General features: G+C 49.7%; 1 protein-coding gene across 11 annotated transcripts in view; it reads right to left on the bottom strand.

Moving 5' to 3' along the window:
* Window positions 1-7002: 7002 nt before the first annotated feature.
* Window positions 7003-17130, bottom strand: part of LOC125518797 (uncharacterized) — a 51055-nt gene continuing 40927 nt past the window's right edge. For 8 of the 11 annotated variants that reach the window (XM_087535976.1, XM_087535974.1, XM_087535971.1 and 5 more), the window contains 2 exons: window positions 7344-7389; window positions 7003-7274 (listed from right to left, as the gene is read on the bottom strand). In XM_087535976.1, the coding sequence (XP_087392102.1) occupies window positions 7185-7274; window positions 7344-7389 (136 nt within the window). In that variant the 3' untranslated portion in view covers window positions 7003-7184. The remainder of the gene's footprint in view (window positions 7275-7343; window positions 7390-17130) is intronic. The other 3 variants (XM_087535978.1, XM_087535973.1, XM_087535970.1) reach the window with 1 other exon arrangement.

Consider the following 17130-nt stretch of genomic DNA (forward strand, 5'->3'; position numbering starts at 1 on the left):
CTTGGGGGGCGGCGCATCTCCGGTGATGATGCCGGCCTTCTTCATCAGGACGAGTTGAACCTTATCCATGGTGGACCAGGTTGCCGACGGCTTGGCGGCCAGCCTGCCGCTGCTCCTCTTGGTGATTTTCTCAGTAGGCGCATCCCTTCTGCCTGGATCTGGGATTGGCGTGGGCAGCAGAGCAGCAGGGGCAGAGCAGGCGATGAGGAAGTGACTCAATGGATCAGCCAGATCCCCACCGCCCCCGTCCGCATCCGGTAGGGCCATTTCATTGGCATCTACAAGATCGTCTGGGCCCGGCCCACGGAGAGCTACGCCGTCCTCCAAAGCCACGGAGCCAGCGGGGCAGGGGGGAGGAGCGGGGGTAGCTGGGCTAGGCCAGGGCCCTTGCGGGCAACCACAAGGGGAGTGCGGCCCATATGCTCCCGCAGTCAGATCTTCACCGTCTTGACCGAGCAGACTTGAGGATTGGTCAGCGCCCGCGGATGCTCCAACGTCCAAGCCCTCTGGCTCCGGGCCCGCGAATGCACCAATGGGCGTGCATGCAGCGGAGGGGGCATGCACGTCGCCCGGAACCCCGCTGCAAGCCATCACCCCTTCCTCTCCACGCCATGCCGCTCCTGCCTCTTCCTGCTCTGCCACAGACCGCGGTGCCAAGGGGCTTTCATGAGAAAGGGCAGGCATGCCTCCTGATTGCCCATCTGCAGCTCCTTCCCCCTTCCCTTCCTGGCTTGGAGCCCTGACCGACACCGCAGCCACGCCGAGCACCAGGCTGTCGACAGAGGCGTCGCCAAAGCCCGTGAACGGGTCCGCACCCCGCTGCAGGGTAGTCCATCGGCCCAACGTCGATGAGCAGCGGCTCCGACGCCGCCGTCGACCCCTCGTGCCTCCGACCACCGACGTCTCCCCTCCCCTCACGCCTCCCACCTGCCTCACGACGATGCCCGCTTGGTCCAGCTTTGTGCATCCCGATGCTTGCCTGCCTGAAACCTTCACCGGAACCGTATGATAGCTGAACACCAAATGAAAATTCCTGGTCGACAATTTTCTATACATGAATGTGCCTTCATGTTCAACTTCAAGGTTTCAATCCATCCAATTTCGTTGCTGCAAGATACGAATTTCAGTTCCCAAACCTACAAACCAAATCCAATCATAACCAGATATTGAAAATCACATCTCATCATGAAACTGAATCTCCATGTTTCTCACGTCACTGACCCACCATTCAGGCTGGACGTGGCGAGCGGGCCTTTGGCCCGGTTTGCGGCCCGCTAAGGACCGGACTGAACGGTCCTAGCCACGTAAAATAATTAGTCGGTCCGAGCTCAAGAATCAGGCCCATCAAAGCTACGGTCCTGTCCTGTTTTTGACCGAGCAGACCGACAATCCGAGTGACGACCTGCGCGAAAGGAGTAGTGGAGGAACAGTGTAGGGAGCGCTGCACCTACCGGCCGTCGACCGTCGCCATCTTCACCTGCCCGTAGTAGACTGCCTCCTCCACGTCTGGCCGCCGTCGACCATGCCAGTTTACAACTGCTGTCGAAGTTTCACAAAATACAGTTTCGTCAGATGTAGCCGTAAGCTGTTAGAATTCAGTTTCTTCAGACAATACAATTTTCTTCAGTTTCGTCAGAAAATATTGTTTTCTTGGAAGAGCTGCCATGGCAGCCGTTTCAGCACAACACGCACGATCAGCCATGATTTTCGCATCCAACACAATCAGGCAAGTATTTTTTGAAATGCAAGGAGTAGATATAAGGGCATGCACAATGGTTCTATCTTAGCAATGCCATGTAGGATAAATGATGATGTGGAGGAGAGAGAAATCATAAGAAAAGGTTTATCTTCTCTTATTTAAGAGAAAACAAAAGATGGTATCTTAGCACAATATGCTTCACCATGTTTTTAGGAATAACTAATTATTGAGAATAAAGCTAAGAGATGATTCATTGTAGACATCTTTTTTTTGTCATCTCTAGATTACATGCAAGACTTAAGATAAAACGATCTTATCAATCATTGTACGTGCCCTAATAGTGCCCACTTCCTATAATCATGGGCCATCACCCTGGTTCAGTTTCCTTTTATTCAGTCGAGCAGGAAACCAAAAATACAAGGGAAACACGATTTGATCCGAAAATCATGGCGCCATTTGAGGAAGAACTCGACGTCAGCTCTGATCCTCTAATCACGGCAAGGCCCATAAACATAAAATTGTGGCCTCATATGCGTGCTACAGTACTTGCATGCAATAGAAAAAACTGCTAATGAACAAATATGTGCAGGTTCATGGATAACAGGTGTGCCGCCCAGCGCACACGTCCCCTACCTTGCCGTTGGTGCTCACATGTCGCCCACCTTGCCGCCGGTCATTGGCGGAGCTAGATGCAGACTACGCCTGGGGCTACGCTATGTTGAATGATAAACTTCTATGATTTTCTATGCTTTGCATGAAGAAATTATAAAGGAAGTTGTTTATAGGCCTGGGGCTATAGCCCTAGCTGCCCCAGGCCTGTCTCCGCCACTGCCGCCGGTGCTGCGCAAGTCGCACATCTAGCCGCTGCACCCGTGCAAGTCGACGCCGGTGGTTGTTGGCCGGTCACTCGGTCGAATCCAGGCTTGGCCGCCGCCGGTCCGGTCCCTGAAATCAGGACCGTCATGATGCTCAGTCCGGTTCCGTCCGGACCTTCCGTTGGCGGCCGGTCCAAACAACGGCTCGGACCGGGACCGTGTCCACCCTGGCCCACCGTATACCCCCCGAGGCGTGTCTCCGGAAGGCCTCTAAAGGCGACGTTGGACACCCCGGCGGTCTCTTCCGTGCTGAGGGGAGGCAGTGTCGCCGCCGCCACCACACATCATGGGAGAAGGAATGGGGTCGAGCTCGAACTCAAGGGAGCGTCGGGCATTGCGAGGTTGGTACGGAGGCTAGTCAGTTCTCACCGCACCAGGCTCTAACACAACAGAGTAGCACAAATGTAGCAGAATTTCACCAACCAAAATGGAGTATCATAGGTGGAGCGGTTCTCACCGCACCGGGCTAAAAAAAGAGAAACACTAAAACCCAAGAATTTGGTAACCAAGTCAACCAAGAACAAACAAACCACCGAATGCAACACAACCATGGGTAAGCCATTGAACGCAACCCAACGACGGTCAAACCATACAAGAAGGTCAAAGTGCACTTGCCTCAAGCCATAAATACACTCATCGAAGAATTTCTCTTAGCATTGAAAGCTCTGAAACCTGAGGAAAAAACACTCTTAATAATATCTTAACAACCGAGGTCACTACAAGCTAAAGCTCTGAAACCTGAAGAAAAAAACACTCTTGATACCCAGTTTGGCTGACGAAGCACACTGCACCGAACTTGAGATGCCACGGGTTGTAGGTTTTTCTAGTTTTGATTGTTTCGGCCAGCAGCAAAACACTTGTGCCGGATCTAGATGAAGCTTAGTACTTGACATGAGTAAGGTTTCCATTCTCTTGATTGTTTCAAAGCTTGACCTAAACGTTGGCTGGACCTGATCGATTTAGCAGCAGAACAAGAATACTTGCATGAATCTCCGATCGTGGAGATAGCTTGTTTGGCACGTCCTCGATGCCATCGCCGTCATGAAGCACATGGTGTTGGCGTCGCTGGCGGCAAGGCAGGCAACTGCAAGACAAGATCATGAACGCGTGAACCTTTCTCGTGCTAACGTCCTCACCCGTCGTTACGGCAGCGGGGATCGTCGGCGAGATGCGGCGGATCCTCGTCCAGGATGCGGCGTTGCTCTCCTCTGCCCCTCTCTCTCTCTATGGATGAAGTCAATCCATCGAGTCAATTAGGATTGTGTTCAAATTTTCTTGGGATATATATGTTGTTATTAGGGAAAGGGGTATAGCGTTCTGATTTTCCCATCAGGATATACTTTGGGATATACTTGGTTAAAACCCCATCCTCCCAGAAACGGGGGACAGGAGACGTAATTGGAAGGAGCGTAATTGTTGGGATCCATTGATAATGAAGGAGCGCTACGGGCAATTTTTTGACGCAATAAACCGGGTGGATGCCAAGTTGCGTGCGGTTTTTGGAAGAAAATCTGTGGGAGGGAGACAATCGATGTTTAGGCAAATCCTTCGATCGGTGTGGGAGGGAGGTAACGAACGAACGACGTACGAAGTCCTTCATTAGGAGTAGAGATTATTGGTGATGATGCAAAAGCAAGGCCTCATCTTGTTCTTCTGTATCTTAGTAGCCATACAAGTTCTTTTTTTCATTTATCAACAAACTAACCCTAATGCTGGGCACAATCATGCAAATACATAACACCCTGCTAGACTAAATAATAAATTCTTGTGACGAAAACAATAGACATAAGAATGTTGTGAAAAGAATTAACCAACTTAGATAGTATGTACCGGAAAAAGCATGGGAATATAAATATTGCTAGTCTTACAAGGATATTTACAAGAAAAAAAATCCAACCTCTAACTAAGAGTACAACCGGATTATTAGAATGATGAGTTCCTTCTAGCTCATAAATGATTTACGTTTTCTGCAGTACAAATAATAGTCAGTGTGTATTGAGCGCCTGATTTTCAGGAGTAAATATATTCATGGGATGACCCTGATAAAGAGGAAGAGGAACATTGAAGCAATTAAGGAAAAAGCTAGCTCGCCATCAGGCCATTGCCCGTAACGTACATAACTGCATCATGCAGGCTAGCTCGCCATCATGTAGATCCTCGTAACTATACCAAGGAAAAGGCACATTACATATGTCAATCAAGCAGGCACGAAACTTAGCAGAAAGTTGTAAACAGGAAAGCAGTTTATAAAACATTGAGGACCTCTGTCACACCGCTCGCCGCCGTCTCCAGGAGTTGAGGCTCGGCTAGTCGTTTTGCCCGGGAGGATGGGGTCTGGCCAACTCCGTCCTTCCGAAAAGCTGCACGACCTCCAAGGACATCTTCTTGCTTCCCGTCTCTCGGTGGCTCGGTGCTGAAAAACGTTTGGTGACGGTTTTACGCTGCGATGGGTAGGGCAGAAGGCTGAGTCCGCCGTCCAATCATGAACAGGTGGAAGACGCTGGTGGGAGGCCTGGTTCGGCAGTGATCCTCAGGGCGATGACGCTCGGCGGCGGCAATCAACGTAGGTGCGCAGAGGCGATGCGGGTTTGGTGGGCCTTGGGTGTCCCGCACTGCTGGCGTAGATTCGAGGCGAGTACTCAACAACACCACGATCTTCCCTGGTCATGGTGCTCCGGCCTATTCTCCTCGAGGAGGATGGTGGCCTCCCGGCGCGGCGCGAGCATGATCGTAGCAACGGTGCAGGTAGTGTCTTGCGTACCCTAGCGCGGCGGGCACACGATCATCAGATGAATGAGATGAAATCTGGAAAGGAAGGAAGAGATATTTATGGAGAGAAAAAATCAATAGCAGAAAAGGCAGGAAATAAACCAAGATACGGAATAAAAGAATATGCCCGTGATTGATGTGAATTGATTGCGTTATACATTGCCAAAGAAGAGATCAATTATACCATATAATAATTGAATGAGTTGCCAAAGATTGATCCTGTTTTATCTAGAAAAATAAAAACTGATTAAATAGAAAATCAGGCGGGGGAGGAAATAGAGGGAGTACTACCATACCATGCACGAATTAATTGCGACTAGTTACCATACATAAATTGATTACCTGTTAAGAAAGGAATAGAAAACCAAGGATAAAACCAGCAGGAGAAAACCGGTGGGGAGAAAAGAAAATCGATTGAGGTGAAAGGGGGTCGTAGGAGAGGTTGGACGAAGGGAGGGGAACGTAAGCCTTTTAGGTAGTAGAGATTTGACAACATCCATACTTGACAACATAATCCGTACATATGAATTGCAATCTTTATATCCATACACATTGAAAACATAGGGAAAAATGTTTACAACCTATATGTCAATTCACAACATATGCATAAATATCCATTCATCACATATCTGTATATTCATACATATACAAACAATCATGTTCATCCATACGCATTGCATACACATTCCAATGTATATATATATATCCATACATATGCGTTCATCCACTAACAATCTATCCATACACATTGAAATTAAACCAACTCCAATATATCCATGCAACTTATCCATCCATGCGTCCATACACATTAAAAAAAAAACTACTCCAACATATCCCATACAATCTATCCATTCATTCATCCACACATTATATACCTAATATCCATACTAAACAACTTTAACATGACAAACTTCCAAACAAGAGAAACTAGGGTGCACCTAGTGGTATAAAATGCATCCGAAATACAAAGATTTGATACAAAATAATTGGAGTAAAGGATGAAGAATACCTTGCTCTACGTTGGGGAGGACAAATCGACCAAAATGATGCCTAAACGAGGGAGATCGAAGGGGGGATTGCAGAGGAGAGAGTCACCTCCTCTCTGTTCGGGAGAAACAGGGAAGAGCCTGCTCGAGAGAATGGGTGGGTGGCTGGGTAGACCCCACACCACCCCGTCGACCACTTACCTCTCAGGGGCCTACTTCCAGCCTACTGCCATCGAGCCTAGCAGTAAGGTATAACAGGCTACCGCCGCAATCCCTGGCGGTGGTCGCTTATCCATGTCAACAAGCACCATGACGGCGCAGACACATTGGGCAGGTACCTACTGCCATTGACCATGGCCATAGGTAGTGTTACCCTACCGCCACAGACAACAGGGGTAGAAAAAAGGTCAAATCCAGAAGAAATGTCAGAACAGTGATTTTGGCCTCTCGGTGGCGAGCGTGGGATGTCAGAACAGGGGAGTGGGGGCCAAAGGGTTGCCAGAGGTGGAGGCTAGAGCAGGGTACATGAGTAGTTCTCCCAACTAATGTCGAATTACTGGGCTGATAAGGCTAAAATCCAAATTAAATGACTAAACGTCCACAGATTTTTCAACTTCTTCAAAAGTTCCCAAAAGAAAATATTGCAACTACTACTATGCCCAATGCTGGCCAATCAAGTCAATTTACATCTTTATTACAATAGCCTTTTTTGTATGCTTTGCATGGAACATACGATGCTAGATTTGGAACTACATACAAAGCTCAAAAGCAAAATTATATACTGAGTATATTACAATAATAACGTTATATATGCAAATTAGTGGGGAAAAGAAATAAATATCATTTTGTTGTATATTAGCAGATAATAGGATTGCAAACGCTGTCACTCTTCCTCTGTGGTCTCCGAGATAAGACGCACTTCATATAGGTCGTCACCACCTTTTCCTGGGTCATCGGAACAATGGTAAGATAGTGATTGATACAGGGTATTAGACAATAACGAGCACAACTCACCAATTTCAGCCTTAATTCCAGGACCGAAAAAGGAGGTGAATTTTGCCTGCGTAAGAAAAAAGTTTGCAAGGCTCAGTACTCATATACTCCCTCCGTTCCCAAATGTCTTTTTAGAGATTCCAACAAGTGACTACATACGAAGCAAAATAAGTGAATCTACACTCTAGAATATGTCTACATACATCCATATGTTGTAGTCCATTTGAAATATATCTAAAAAGACTTATATTTAGGAACGGAGGGAGTATCTGCATATATACTACTACTACTTATAAAAGCACGAGTGAATCCAAATGATATGTGCCATCCAACCACCTATGTCCACTGTATCACGTTGCTTCAATGATGTATACATCACATCATCAATATTTTGAAAACATGATAATTGCATTGATCATAATTTGAAACAAAATTAGTTGCATTAAACACAATAAATCTTGGAATTAATATTAATTGTGATCAATCTTGAAAATAATATTACTGTCAAGCTGTATGTGCATGCACGTATACACGGTTACTAATTTAATTTTGGACGCAACTACAAAACGAACCGTCAGATTTTTTACCATGGCAACAACTTAGAATGTTTTTCATGGCAATTATAGTTGTGGTGAGGATGGCATCAGTTTTTGCCATGATTTGTCATGTTTGCTAAAGGAAATTGGCATCATCTCAACAATTAGAATTGCTAAAAAATCTGATGTAAGATTTTTGTCAATTTCTTGGGTGTGTTTTTTAGAGAAAATGCACGAAAGCCCGACTTCAAATTAATGAAGCCAACAACCGGCTAGGATACAATAGTGTTGAATTACAAAGGCAAAGACTTACAAAATCTCAAAGATTACATGCATATCTCAATACTACCAGAAGCAGCAGCGAGTAGAGCACCATGGGAAACTACCATCAAGCCGCCGAAGATCTCATGCAGCCAGAACAGCAGAACCATAGTATCCAGACAACAGCAATTGCCGTGGACATGAAAAACCAGACTGCTTGAAGAACATCGACTCCGCCGGGCAACTGCCGTATCTCCCCTTCATCCAGACCGTGCCACGCACGTGGGCGCCAACCACAGGCCGGCAACCCACAAGCAAACAAGGCAAGGAGCCGCTGAAAGATGCGGAAGGACAAACTCGCCACCACCAACGCCGGTAACCAGGAGAGCCGAGCACCGCCACCACCACCAATCACCACGCACGAGGATCACATCCCCCGACCACCCCTTGAACGGCGCCCCCAGGGAGGACCAAGACACCAGGACGCCTCCGCCATCCGGCCAAAGGCCAAGACTTTCGTCCCAAAGAAGGGAGGGAGGGGGGGGGACCTGGTAGTTTGACCCACTCTCAAGAGGGAGAACGGCACCGGAGCGCTGGCGGCATCGAGGTCGACGTGAAATCGACCAAGTGTTTCCCCCATTCCAAGACTTCCACGACCCCATCCTCCGACAGCCCGATCTGACAGACCGTCACAAGGGGAAGGGGCCGGGAGGAAGAAGAAGCCACCTGCCGCTGCAACGAGACCTCGCCGCCCTCACACCGCCCAAGCGAGCGGAAGGGAAGGCCATCTCCACCCAAGGCCGTCACCCTGGCTTCCAGAGCCACTCACACTGGCGCGAGGCAGCAGATCCTTGCCGCACCGGAAGACGCGCAGTAGCCGACAGACTCCTTGGGTGGCGGCGAGGAGGGGGGAGAAAGAAGGAGAGGTGGTGGATGCTAGGGTTTGGGTCACTCCTATGTCGTCTGGGAAGGGCAACGCGTGAGCCACGACGTATTTTAGTACACCCCCTTTAGAAAAGTCGTCTGTAGATCCGCCATGGAGACTGAAGGTAGTCTTTGAAGTTCTAAAGGGTGATTTAACTTGCTGATGTTTTGCATCAAGATACTCACCTTTAATCTCCTAGATTCACGACGTGATCTCGTAAATTTCGGTGTGCTTATCCAAGCCCTGGATGCCCGTGCCGACACGTCTGGGATCTTCCCGGATGAGTGGATGCTGCAATATGACCTTGAAGACCAGCTCTCAACCATTTACACGGATGAAGAGGCCTACTGGCGACTGCGTGTTACCCAACGGTGGGTGCTTCGGGGTGATGCCAACACCGCCTATTTCCAGGCGGTGGCGAACGGCCGGCGGCGTCGAAACTCCATCCACTGCCTGTGGGATGGAGACACGCCTCTCGTTCGCCCCTCGGCCATCCGTGCCCATGTAGATGACTTCTATAAAGCCCTATTTACCCCCACCCCTCGGGGTGGGGCTAGTCTCGCCTCTGACATTTGGTCGGGTGATCAATTGGTCTCTGTTGAGACCAATGCGGCATTAGTGGCCCCCTTCGCCGAGGACGAGGTCCTCGCGGCTATTAAAGGAATGAACCCCTCCTCGGTCCCGGGACCAGATGGCCTGCCCGTAACGTTCTTCAAAACGTTCTGGCCGACCATCAAGCCGGAGGTCATGGCCCTGTTTGAGGAATTCTACTCGGGCGCCTCAACCATGGTATCGTGACCCTCATCCTCAAGGTCCCGGGCGCCTCCAACATCTGCCAATTTCGTCCAATCACAGTGATTAATGTCATATTCCGGATCCTGGCCAAAGGGTACGCCAATAGGGTGACCCTGCTCGCTGACGCGATTACCCATCCCAACCAATCCGCCTTCATACAAGGCCGATTTATTCTGGATGGGGTGCTGGTATTCCACGAAGTCCTCCACGAGGTCCGGATGAAACGCCATCGGGCGGTCTTTCTGAAGCTAGACTTCCACAAAGCGTACGACACGGTCCACTGGCCCTTCTTGCGGGAAGTGTTGCTTCGCAAAGGCTTTGACGACCGTTGGGTGACTCGCGTCATGCAGCTTGTCTCCTGTGGCCGGACCGCTGTGAACATCAACGGTGACATTGGGCCCTACTTCCCCACCCTCTGTGGGGTCCGTCAGGGTGACCCGTTCTCGCCGTTTCTGTTCAACATGGTGGTTGATGCCTGGCATCCATCCTTGATAAGGCCAAGGATGCTGGCCATATTCGCGGCATCGTCCCCCACCTAGTCGGAAGGGGAGGGGTCTCCCTCCTTCAATATGCGAATGATACCATAATAATGGTGGAGGGCTCCGTCCAAGACATTGCTAACCTGAAGTTCCTCCTCCTGTGCTTCCAACAGATGTCGGGCCTAACCATCAACTTCGATAAAAGCGAAGTGATGGTTCTCGGGTTCCCCCGGAGGAAGCACAGGCTATTGCGGACCGGCTAAATTGCCGGTTGGGTTCTTTCCCCACGACCTACCTGGGGATCCCCATTAGTGATTCGCGCCTCACTGTGGCGGATTTTCGCCTCACGGTGACCCGTATGCAACACCGCGTTGAGCCCTGGAAAGGGCGCTGGTTGTCGAAGACTGCTCGCGTGATCCTTATCAACTCTTCGCTTGCCAGCCTTCTTTGGTTCCTCATGAGCTTCTATAGCCTCCATGAGACCCTTCATCAGGAGATCGCCAAATATCAATCCAGATTCTTCTGGGCTGGGGAGGGGGATAAGCAGAAGTACCATATGGTAAGCTGGCCCCATATCTGCAAACCCAAGGACCAGGGTGGTCTTGGGATCTTGTCCTCCCAACGCATGAACATTGCCCTCCTGACCCGTTGGCTCTGGCGCATTGCCAATGGCGATGGAGGTCTTTGGCTCACCATCATCCAAAACAAGTACCTTCGAGGACAGCCTCTTGCATTCTGTCAGCGCTCAGGCGGCTCCCAGTCTATGGACAGGGGTGCGTGGAAGCTTGCTATCCATGTGCCAGAGCCATGAGTTGGTTGCGAGATCTTATGGGTTTCACCTCTAGCCTACCCCAACTTGTTTGGGACTAAAGGCTTTGTTGTTGTTGTCGTCGTCCAGCTGCTACTTGTGCTTCGCATTGGCACATCCATCTCGGTTGGTACTGGGTCCTCGACCCTGTTCTGGTTTGATCGGTGGATTGGCGACACCCCCTGGCCGCCCGATTTCCGGAGCTCTTCGCCATTGTAGTTGACCCTCGTGTCTCTGTCGAGACGGCCCTTATTGACTTAGGGCGCCTCGCTTTCCGCCGCCCCTTTGGCCCACCTGAAGTTGCCGCTTGGGATGCCCTCCTTCAGGACATCGCCCTCCTCCCTATGGACGGCGCCGTCACCCCGAACGCCATCTCTTGGCGTCTGGAACTTCCGGCTGCTTCTCCACCAAATCCCTCTACGCGGCCATCGCCCCCTCGACGGCCCCCGAGCCCTTTAGTTTGATTTGGGACATCCACCTGCCCCTGAAGATCAGGATCTTCTTATGGCAATGGATCTGAGGCCGCCTCCCATCCGGCGTGGAGGTCCTTAAGCGTAATGGACCTGGGGATGGGATGTGCCCCATGTGCGGCACGGTGGAGGATGCTAACCACATCTTCTCGTGCTCCATGGCTCAGTTCCTTTGGTCCTGATTCCGCAAGACGGTTGGGGGCCAGTGGTGCAACACCAACTTCCCTGACCTGCTTGCGGAAATTCACGCCTCCCCCCTCGCTACCGCCATATTAGATGGCTTTGTGTTGGGGTCCTTGCCTGAACGCTTTGGACCGTTCGCAATAAGCTTGTCATACAGAAGGTGGCTCTTCGACGTGCTACTAACGCCATCTTTAAAATGTGTGGATACTTGCAGCTCTAGCGGCCGCTTAACCGCCCCCAGGATCGGGACGTCATCAACAACCTCCTCGCCGACCTTCGATCGATGGCCTTCCGCTTGGCGCCTCCGCTCCCTCCGCCCCCCCCCCCCCCAGCCCGACTAGATGCTCTGCCGCACCCCGCGTGTGCGTGCTTTTCTGTTTCTTCAGGGCTTGTTGAGCTGTGCCCTCAGCATTAACCCTTTGAGTACTTGTCTGTACTAGACCTTTGTGTGTGTGTGTGTGAACCTTGTTGGATGTTTGGCTTGGGCAGTTGCTTTATAATATAAAGCGGGGCGAAAGCCTTTTTCGGTAAATTTCGGTGTGCTTTTATTAATAGTACGAGGGCCATTACCTTGTAAGAAAAATGGACATTTACATTTATGCCCCTAATTTGCGCCCACTCAGATTTACCCCTAACCTTTTTATGTGCTCAAATTTGCCCCTAAAATGCATTTTAGGTTGCCAGAATGCCCTTCTATCTAGTCAAAGTTGTTTGATCGAAACTTTGAAAATTTAAAGCAAATCCATATGAACTCGGAAGAATGCAAATAAGATGTCAAAATGTTTATGAAAATATCACCTATACGCGCATGTCATTTATGTTCATCGCCTAGACGTGCATTTATTTGCATTCACCCTAAATAGTTTTATATAAACCCTAAAAAGCTTTAAAGAGTGCTTTTGTCATGAACGTAAATGACATGCACATATAGGTGATGTTTCTATGAACATTCTCATATCTTATTTCGCATTCATTTGAGTTCATATCAATTTGTTATGAATTTTCAAAGTTTTGGTCAAACAACTTTGACCAGATGGAATGGCATTCTCGCGACCTAAAATGCTTTTTAGGGGCAAATTTGAGCGTATCAAAAAGTTAGGGGTAAATTTGAGTAGTGAGTTCGAGTTAGGGGCACAAATGTAAATGCCCCATGAAAAATACACACATCCAAATATATACGAGAGTACAATCTAAAAATGTATATTTTTCTTCGCGAATACATCAGGGACATATCATTTCATTCATAGGTAGGACAGAGCACAAAGAAGGGGATGGCAGCTCGTAGTCTTGCGCACACGGCAAGACAGAGATAAGCCAGAGCCTTGGTGGCGGGTTGCTCAGCCCGTGTACAAAGCAAAGCGACTACTCAAGCATCAATCTTAAACCGTGGGCGCCCGCTCTAGCCCAGTACGCGGCCTCGTCTTGGATGGATGCAATGAGCCGCGCGACGGAGGGGCTCTCATTGTCGAATACGCACCGGTTGCGCTGATGCCAGATGGATCAAGCGGTGAGGATTGCCAACGTGGCCAGCCCCATTCGATGGCCAGAGGGAAAAGCGGCAATGTCCGTCGCGCACCAGGGAAGGAACTCGCATAGGGCGCAGCGGTCGTTGTGCGGCAAGCAATGACGGGCCAACCTCATAAAGGTTCAGCAGCGGTCAACATCGGCAGGCCAAATGAAGAACTTGACTCAAAGAGGAGCCCAGGAACGCCAAGTCAAACACCAAAAGGGGCGGCGGTAGAGCCAGCGAAGAGAGCACGGTAGCATGACTTGGCAAAACAATAGACATCGGTGGACGACCGCCAAGAGAGGCGATCAGCGGCAGTAGAAAGGGATACGGGCCGAAGAAGCCTCCAAAGCTGCACATACTGGATCATAGCACCTGGCGTGAGCGCGCCCACGAATGTCGGCCACCCAACTGCGGCCCTGAAGCCCATCGGTCACCGAACAAGACTTGCATCGGCGCCGGGCAACAAGAGGTAGAAGAGAGGGTGCCAAATCAGAGATGGCCTTGTCATCGATCCATGGATCCGTCCAGAAATGACAAGTGTGCCTGTTGCCAACAGTCCAGTTGACGGATGCTTGGAAAACAGATGAGGTGTCCGGGTCGCTTGGTACTTGAAGATGAACCCAAGGTCTAGAAGGGTCGATCCGCTGAGGCCATAGCCAGCACACGCGCAGGGCAACGCCGGAACGTTGGAGGTCCGGGATCCCAAGGCCACCCAACTCGAGAGGGTGACAAACACGTTGTCAGTGCATGGGACCGTGGCCGTTGACGGTCTCTTTCCAACCATGCCAAAGGAACTCACGGATACTTCGGTTGATCTGCTTAAGAATTGGCGAGCAAAGAGCCAGAACCACCAAGATGTGGGTGGATATGGCACATAGCACATGACGCACCAGGGCAAGACGCTCTCCGTGGGAGAGGAGCGTGGCGTGCCGAGTTGACAACTGCTTGACGATAATGGGCTGCAGCGATGATGCAGAAGGCTTCCGGACCAAGAGAGGGGCCCTGAGGTAGGTAATGGGGAAGATGACAATTGCACATGAGAGCTCATTGCCAATGGTGAGCTGCTTGGGGTCAGCGCACTGAATAGGTGTAGCCGAGCATTTTGCAAAGTTAGTGCATAGACCAGAAGCCTCGGCGAACACGCGAAGCAGCTCGCGAATGACGTGGATCTTGCGAGGATGGGTGACAGAAGATGACGATGTCATCGGCATAAACAGATATGCTAGAGGCGGCATGGCGTGTCGTGAGATGCTGCAGCATGCCGGAGCGGTGAGCATGCATGAGAAGGGAATTTAGAGCATCGATGGCAATAGTGAAGAGCATAGGGGATAAAGGATCAACCGGCCGAAGCCCACAGGCATGGGAGATCGAAGGCCTAGGTGATCCATTGATGAGAATGCGTGTGTTGGAGGTGCAAAGGAGAATGGAGATCCAATCACGCCAATGGCTACCAAGCCAAGGTGAAGCAAGACCTCGAGGAGGAATGGCCAAGAGACCTAGTCGAAGGCGCGCGCGATGTCAAGCTTGAGAAGAACTCTGGGCACCCACAAGAAGTGGAGTTGACGGGCCGTCTGCTGGACAAGCATGAAATTATCATGGACGCAACGGCCAGCAACAATGCACTCTGGTTAGCAGACACCAGCTGGGACAGCCGCGGAGCAAGGCAAAGTGAGATCACCTTGGCGATAAGCTTAACAACCAAATAAATCAAGCTTATAGGCCGGTAGTCCGAGAGGGCGGAAGCATCCGGCTTCTTAGGAAGGAGCGTGACGAGGGCTTCGGTAAGCCGCTCTAGGCTGCGGCCATTGAGGGAGAAGAACTTGTCGAACACCTCACAAATATCAGCCTTGAACTCAGAGGTGAACCCATCGGGGCCCAGGGCCTTCCCGCGAGGCAACGCCTTCACGGCCTGCCAAATCTCCTCCTCGGTAAAGGGATGCTCGAGGTCGAATAGGTTGAAGTTGCGGTCGTCCATCTGGCCAAGATCGATGGAGAATTTCTGCTCACAAGGGGTACCGAGCGTGGAGAAATGGAGATAGGTAGCTTTGGACATGCCCGGCTTGTCCGAAACGGTACGGGCGCCTTGCTTGATGGAGAAGATGCAATTCTTCTCGAGTCTATGGGCCGCATGGATCTTAAAGAATGCACTATTGGTCTCACCCTCCTTGAGCCAGCATACATGCGGAGGAAAATTATTTTTCATCAATCTTTGTGAGTGGAGTGGCGGAGACAGACTGGGGCAGTGGTGTGAAGCAGCCCATGGACATCAGTACATCACCATGGATCCTTCATCAACATCCCAAGTGCTAACTGGACCAGTGACTAGAGTCTGTGTCCGTGCCATTGAATCAGAGGTGAATTCACTTCTTTTCGTACTTTCGGTGCATTCACATGAGACATGCCTACCACCTCAATCCAAGACCCTATGCATTCTCAAATACCAAGGATCCATCCATGAAGGAGTGATGGAAGAAAGCCAAGTCGCTGAGGAGAAGGAAGAAGAACAAGAAATGTTGCACGGCTTTAGCGGCCGGACTGTCCGGCTACCAACCGAGACTATGAAGTGCCCGGAACATCATTACCCAAAATCAAAGACGGTGAAAGAAGTCCTCTGACCGTTCGTCCGGCCATCGGTCGGATTGTCCGAGTAGCAACCCAGACTGTGTGGCCCCTGTAGGTTATTCTACTCCTGAACACTGTGCCAGCCTGGAGCCGAGCCTACATTAGTAAACGGACTATCCGGCTAGCAACCAAGACTAGTTGGCCGCCAACCCAGACTGTCCGGCCTCTACCTATGTGCAGATCTGGCCAAGAGGTCACGTATCCCCTCTCTAACCTGCCCTTTCGCCCCTTAGCTATATAAAACGTACCATGGACTCAAATTAGGGTTAGCAAATCATACCTAGACCTTGAGAAAGCTTTGCTCACTTAATCACCTCCTAGAGGATCAAGACGTCCTAAGGGAGAAGAATTCCCAATAAAATAAATAAGACTACCTCCCCTTCTAGGGTTTGGAGAAAAAAAATCTCTCAAGGCCCCATCTCTCTTGGAGTTTTAGGAAGAACTCTATCATTTTACCTTTTCTTTTGTTGATTGTGGATCTATATGTATCTCTTCTTTTGGATGCTTTGAGAGAACATGTGTGATGGAAACTTGTTGATCTAGTTTGCCCTCTTGTGTTTCTTCAGTTATTGTGATTCTTCCTTTTGCCATCTCATTATTGTGAAGATTGGGACTGATATATACTCAACTAGATGGCGAATCATTCATTGGCCCGACCTTCCACGGTACTAGCAGCAGCAACAAGAAATTTTGGTCGAGCAAAGATGCAAGAGCGTAAGATCAAAAACTTGCATCAAGTAGATTGGATCGACTCCGCGCGCAGCAACAACAAAATCCCCACGAATCAGTAACGAAGATATTTGGTGTCCCCCAACATGAGACGTTTTCTCTAGTTTTATTCAACTCGACTAAAACAAAATCTCCGTACTATAGCTTCCAATGGAAAGGCAAAAAGCCAAGTCATCACCGACAATATTCAAGCTCTGCCTAATCGAGAGAACCTAGTGAGCGAGAGAACCACCATAAAGAAGCCAAAATGAGCGTCTCCGTGATGAGTGGCCACAAAGAAGAAACGCACAATAGCATATATTAGTGAGGAAATCTTCGGCGCGCAATTAAACTTCCCCATTTATAACAAGGAACTATATGCTTTGGTCCGTGTTTTGCAAGTTTGGCGTCATTATATATGGCCTAAAGAATTAGTTATTCATTTCCATCATGAATCACTTAAGTACGTAAAAGGTCAAGCTAAATTGACAACATGCAACATGGAGTAGAT

The sequence above is a fragment of the Triticum urartu genome, chromosome 7A (assembly GCF_056163025.1).
Source record: "Triticum urartu cultivar PI428250 chromosome 7A, HENAU_Tu73, whole genome shotgun sequence".
In the NCBI taxonomy this organism is placed as follows: domain Eukaryota; kingdom Viridiplantae; phylum Streptophyta; class Magnoliopsida; order Poales; family Poaceae; genus Triticum; species Triticum urartu.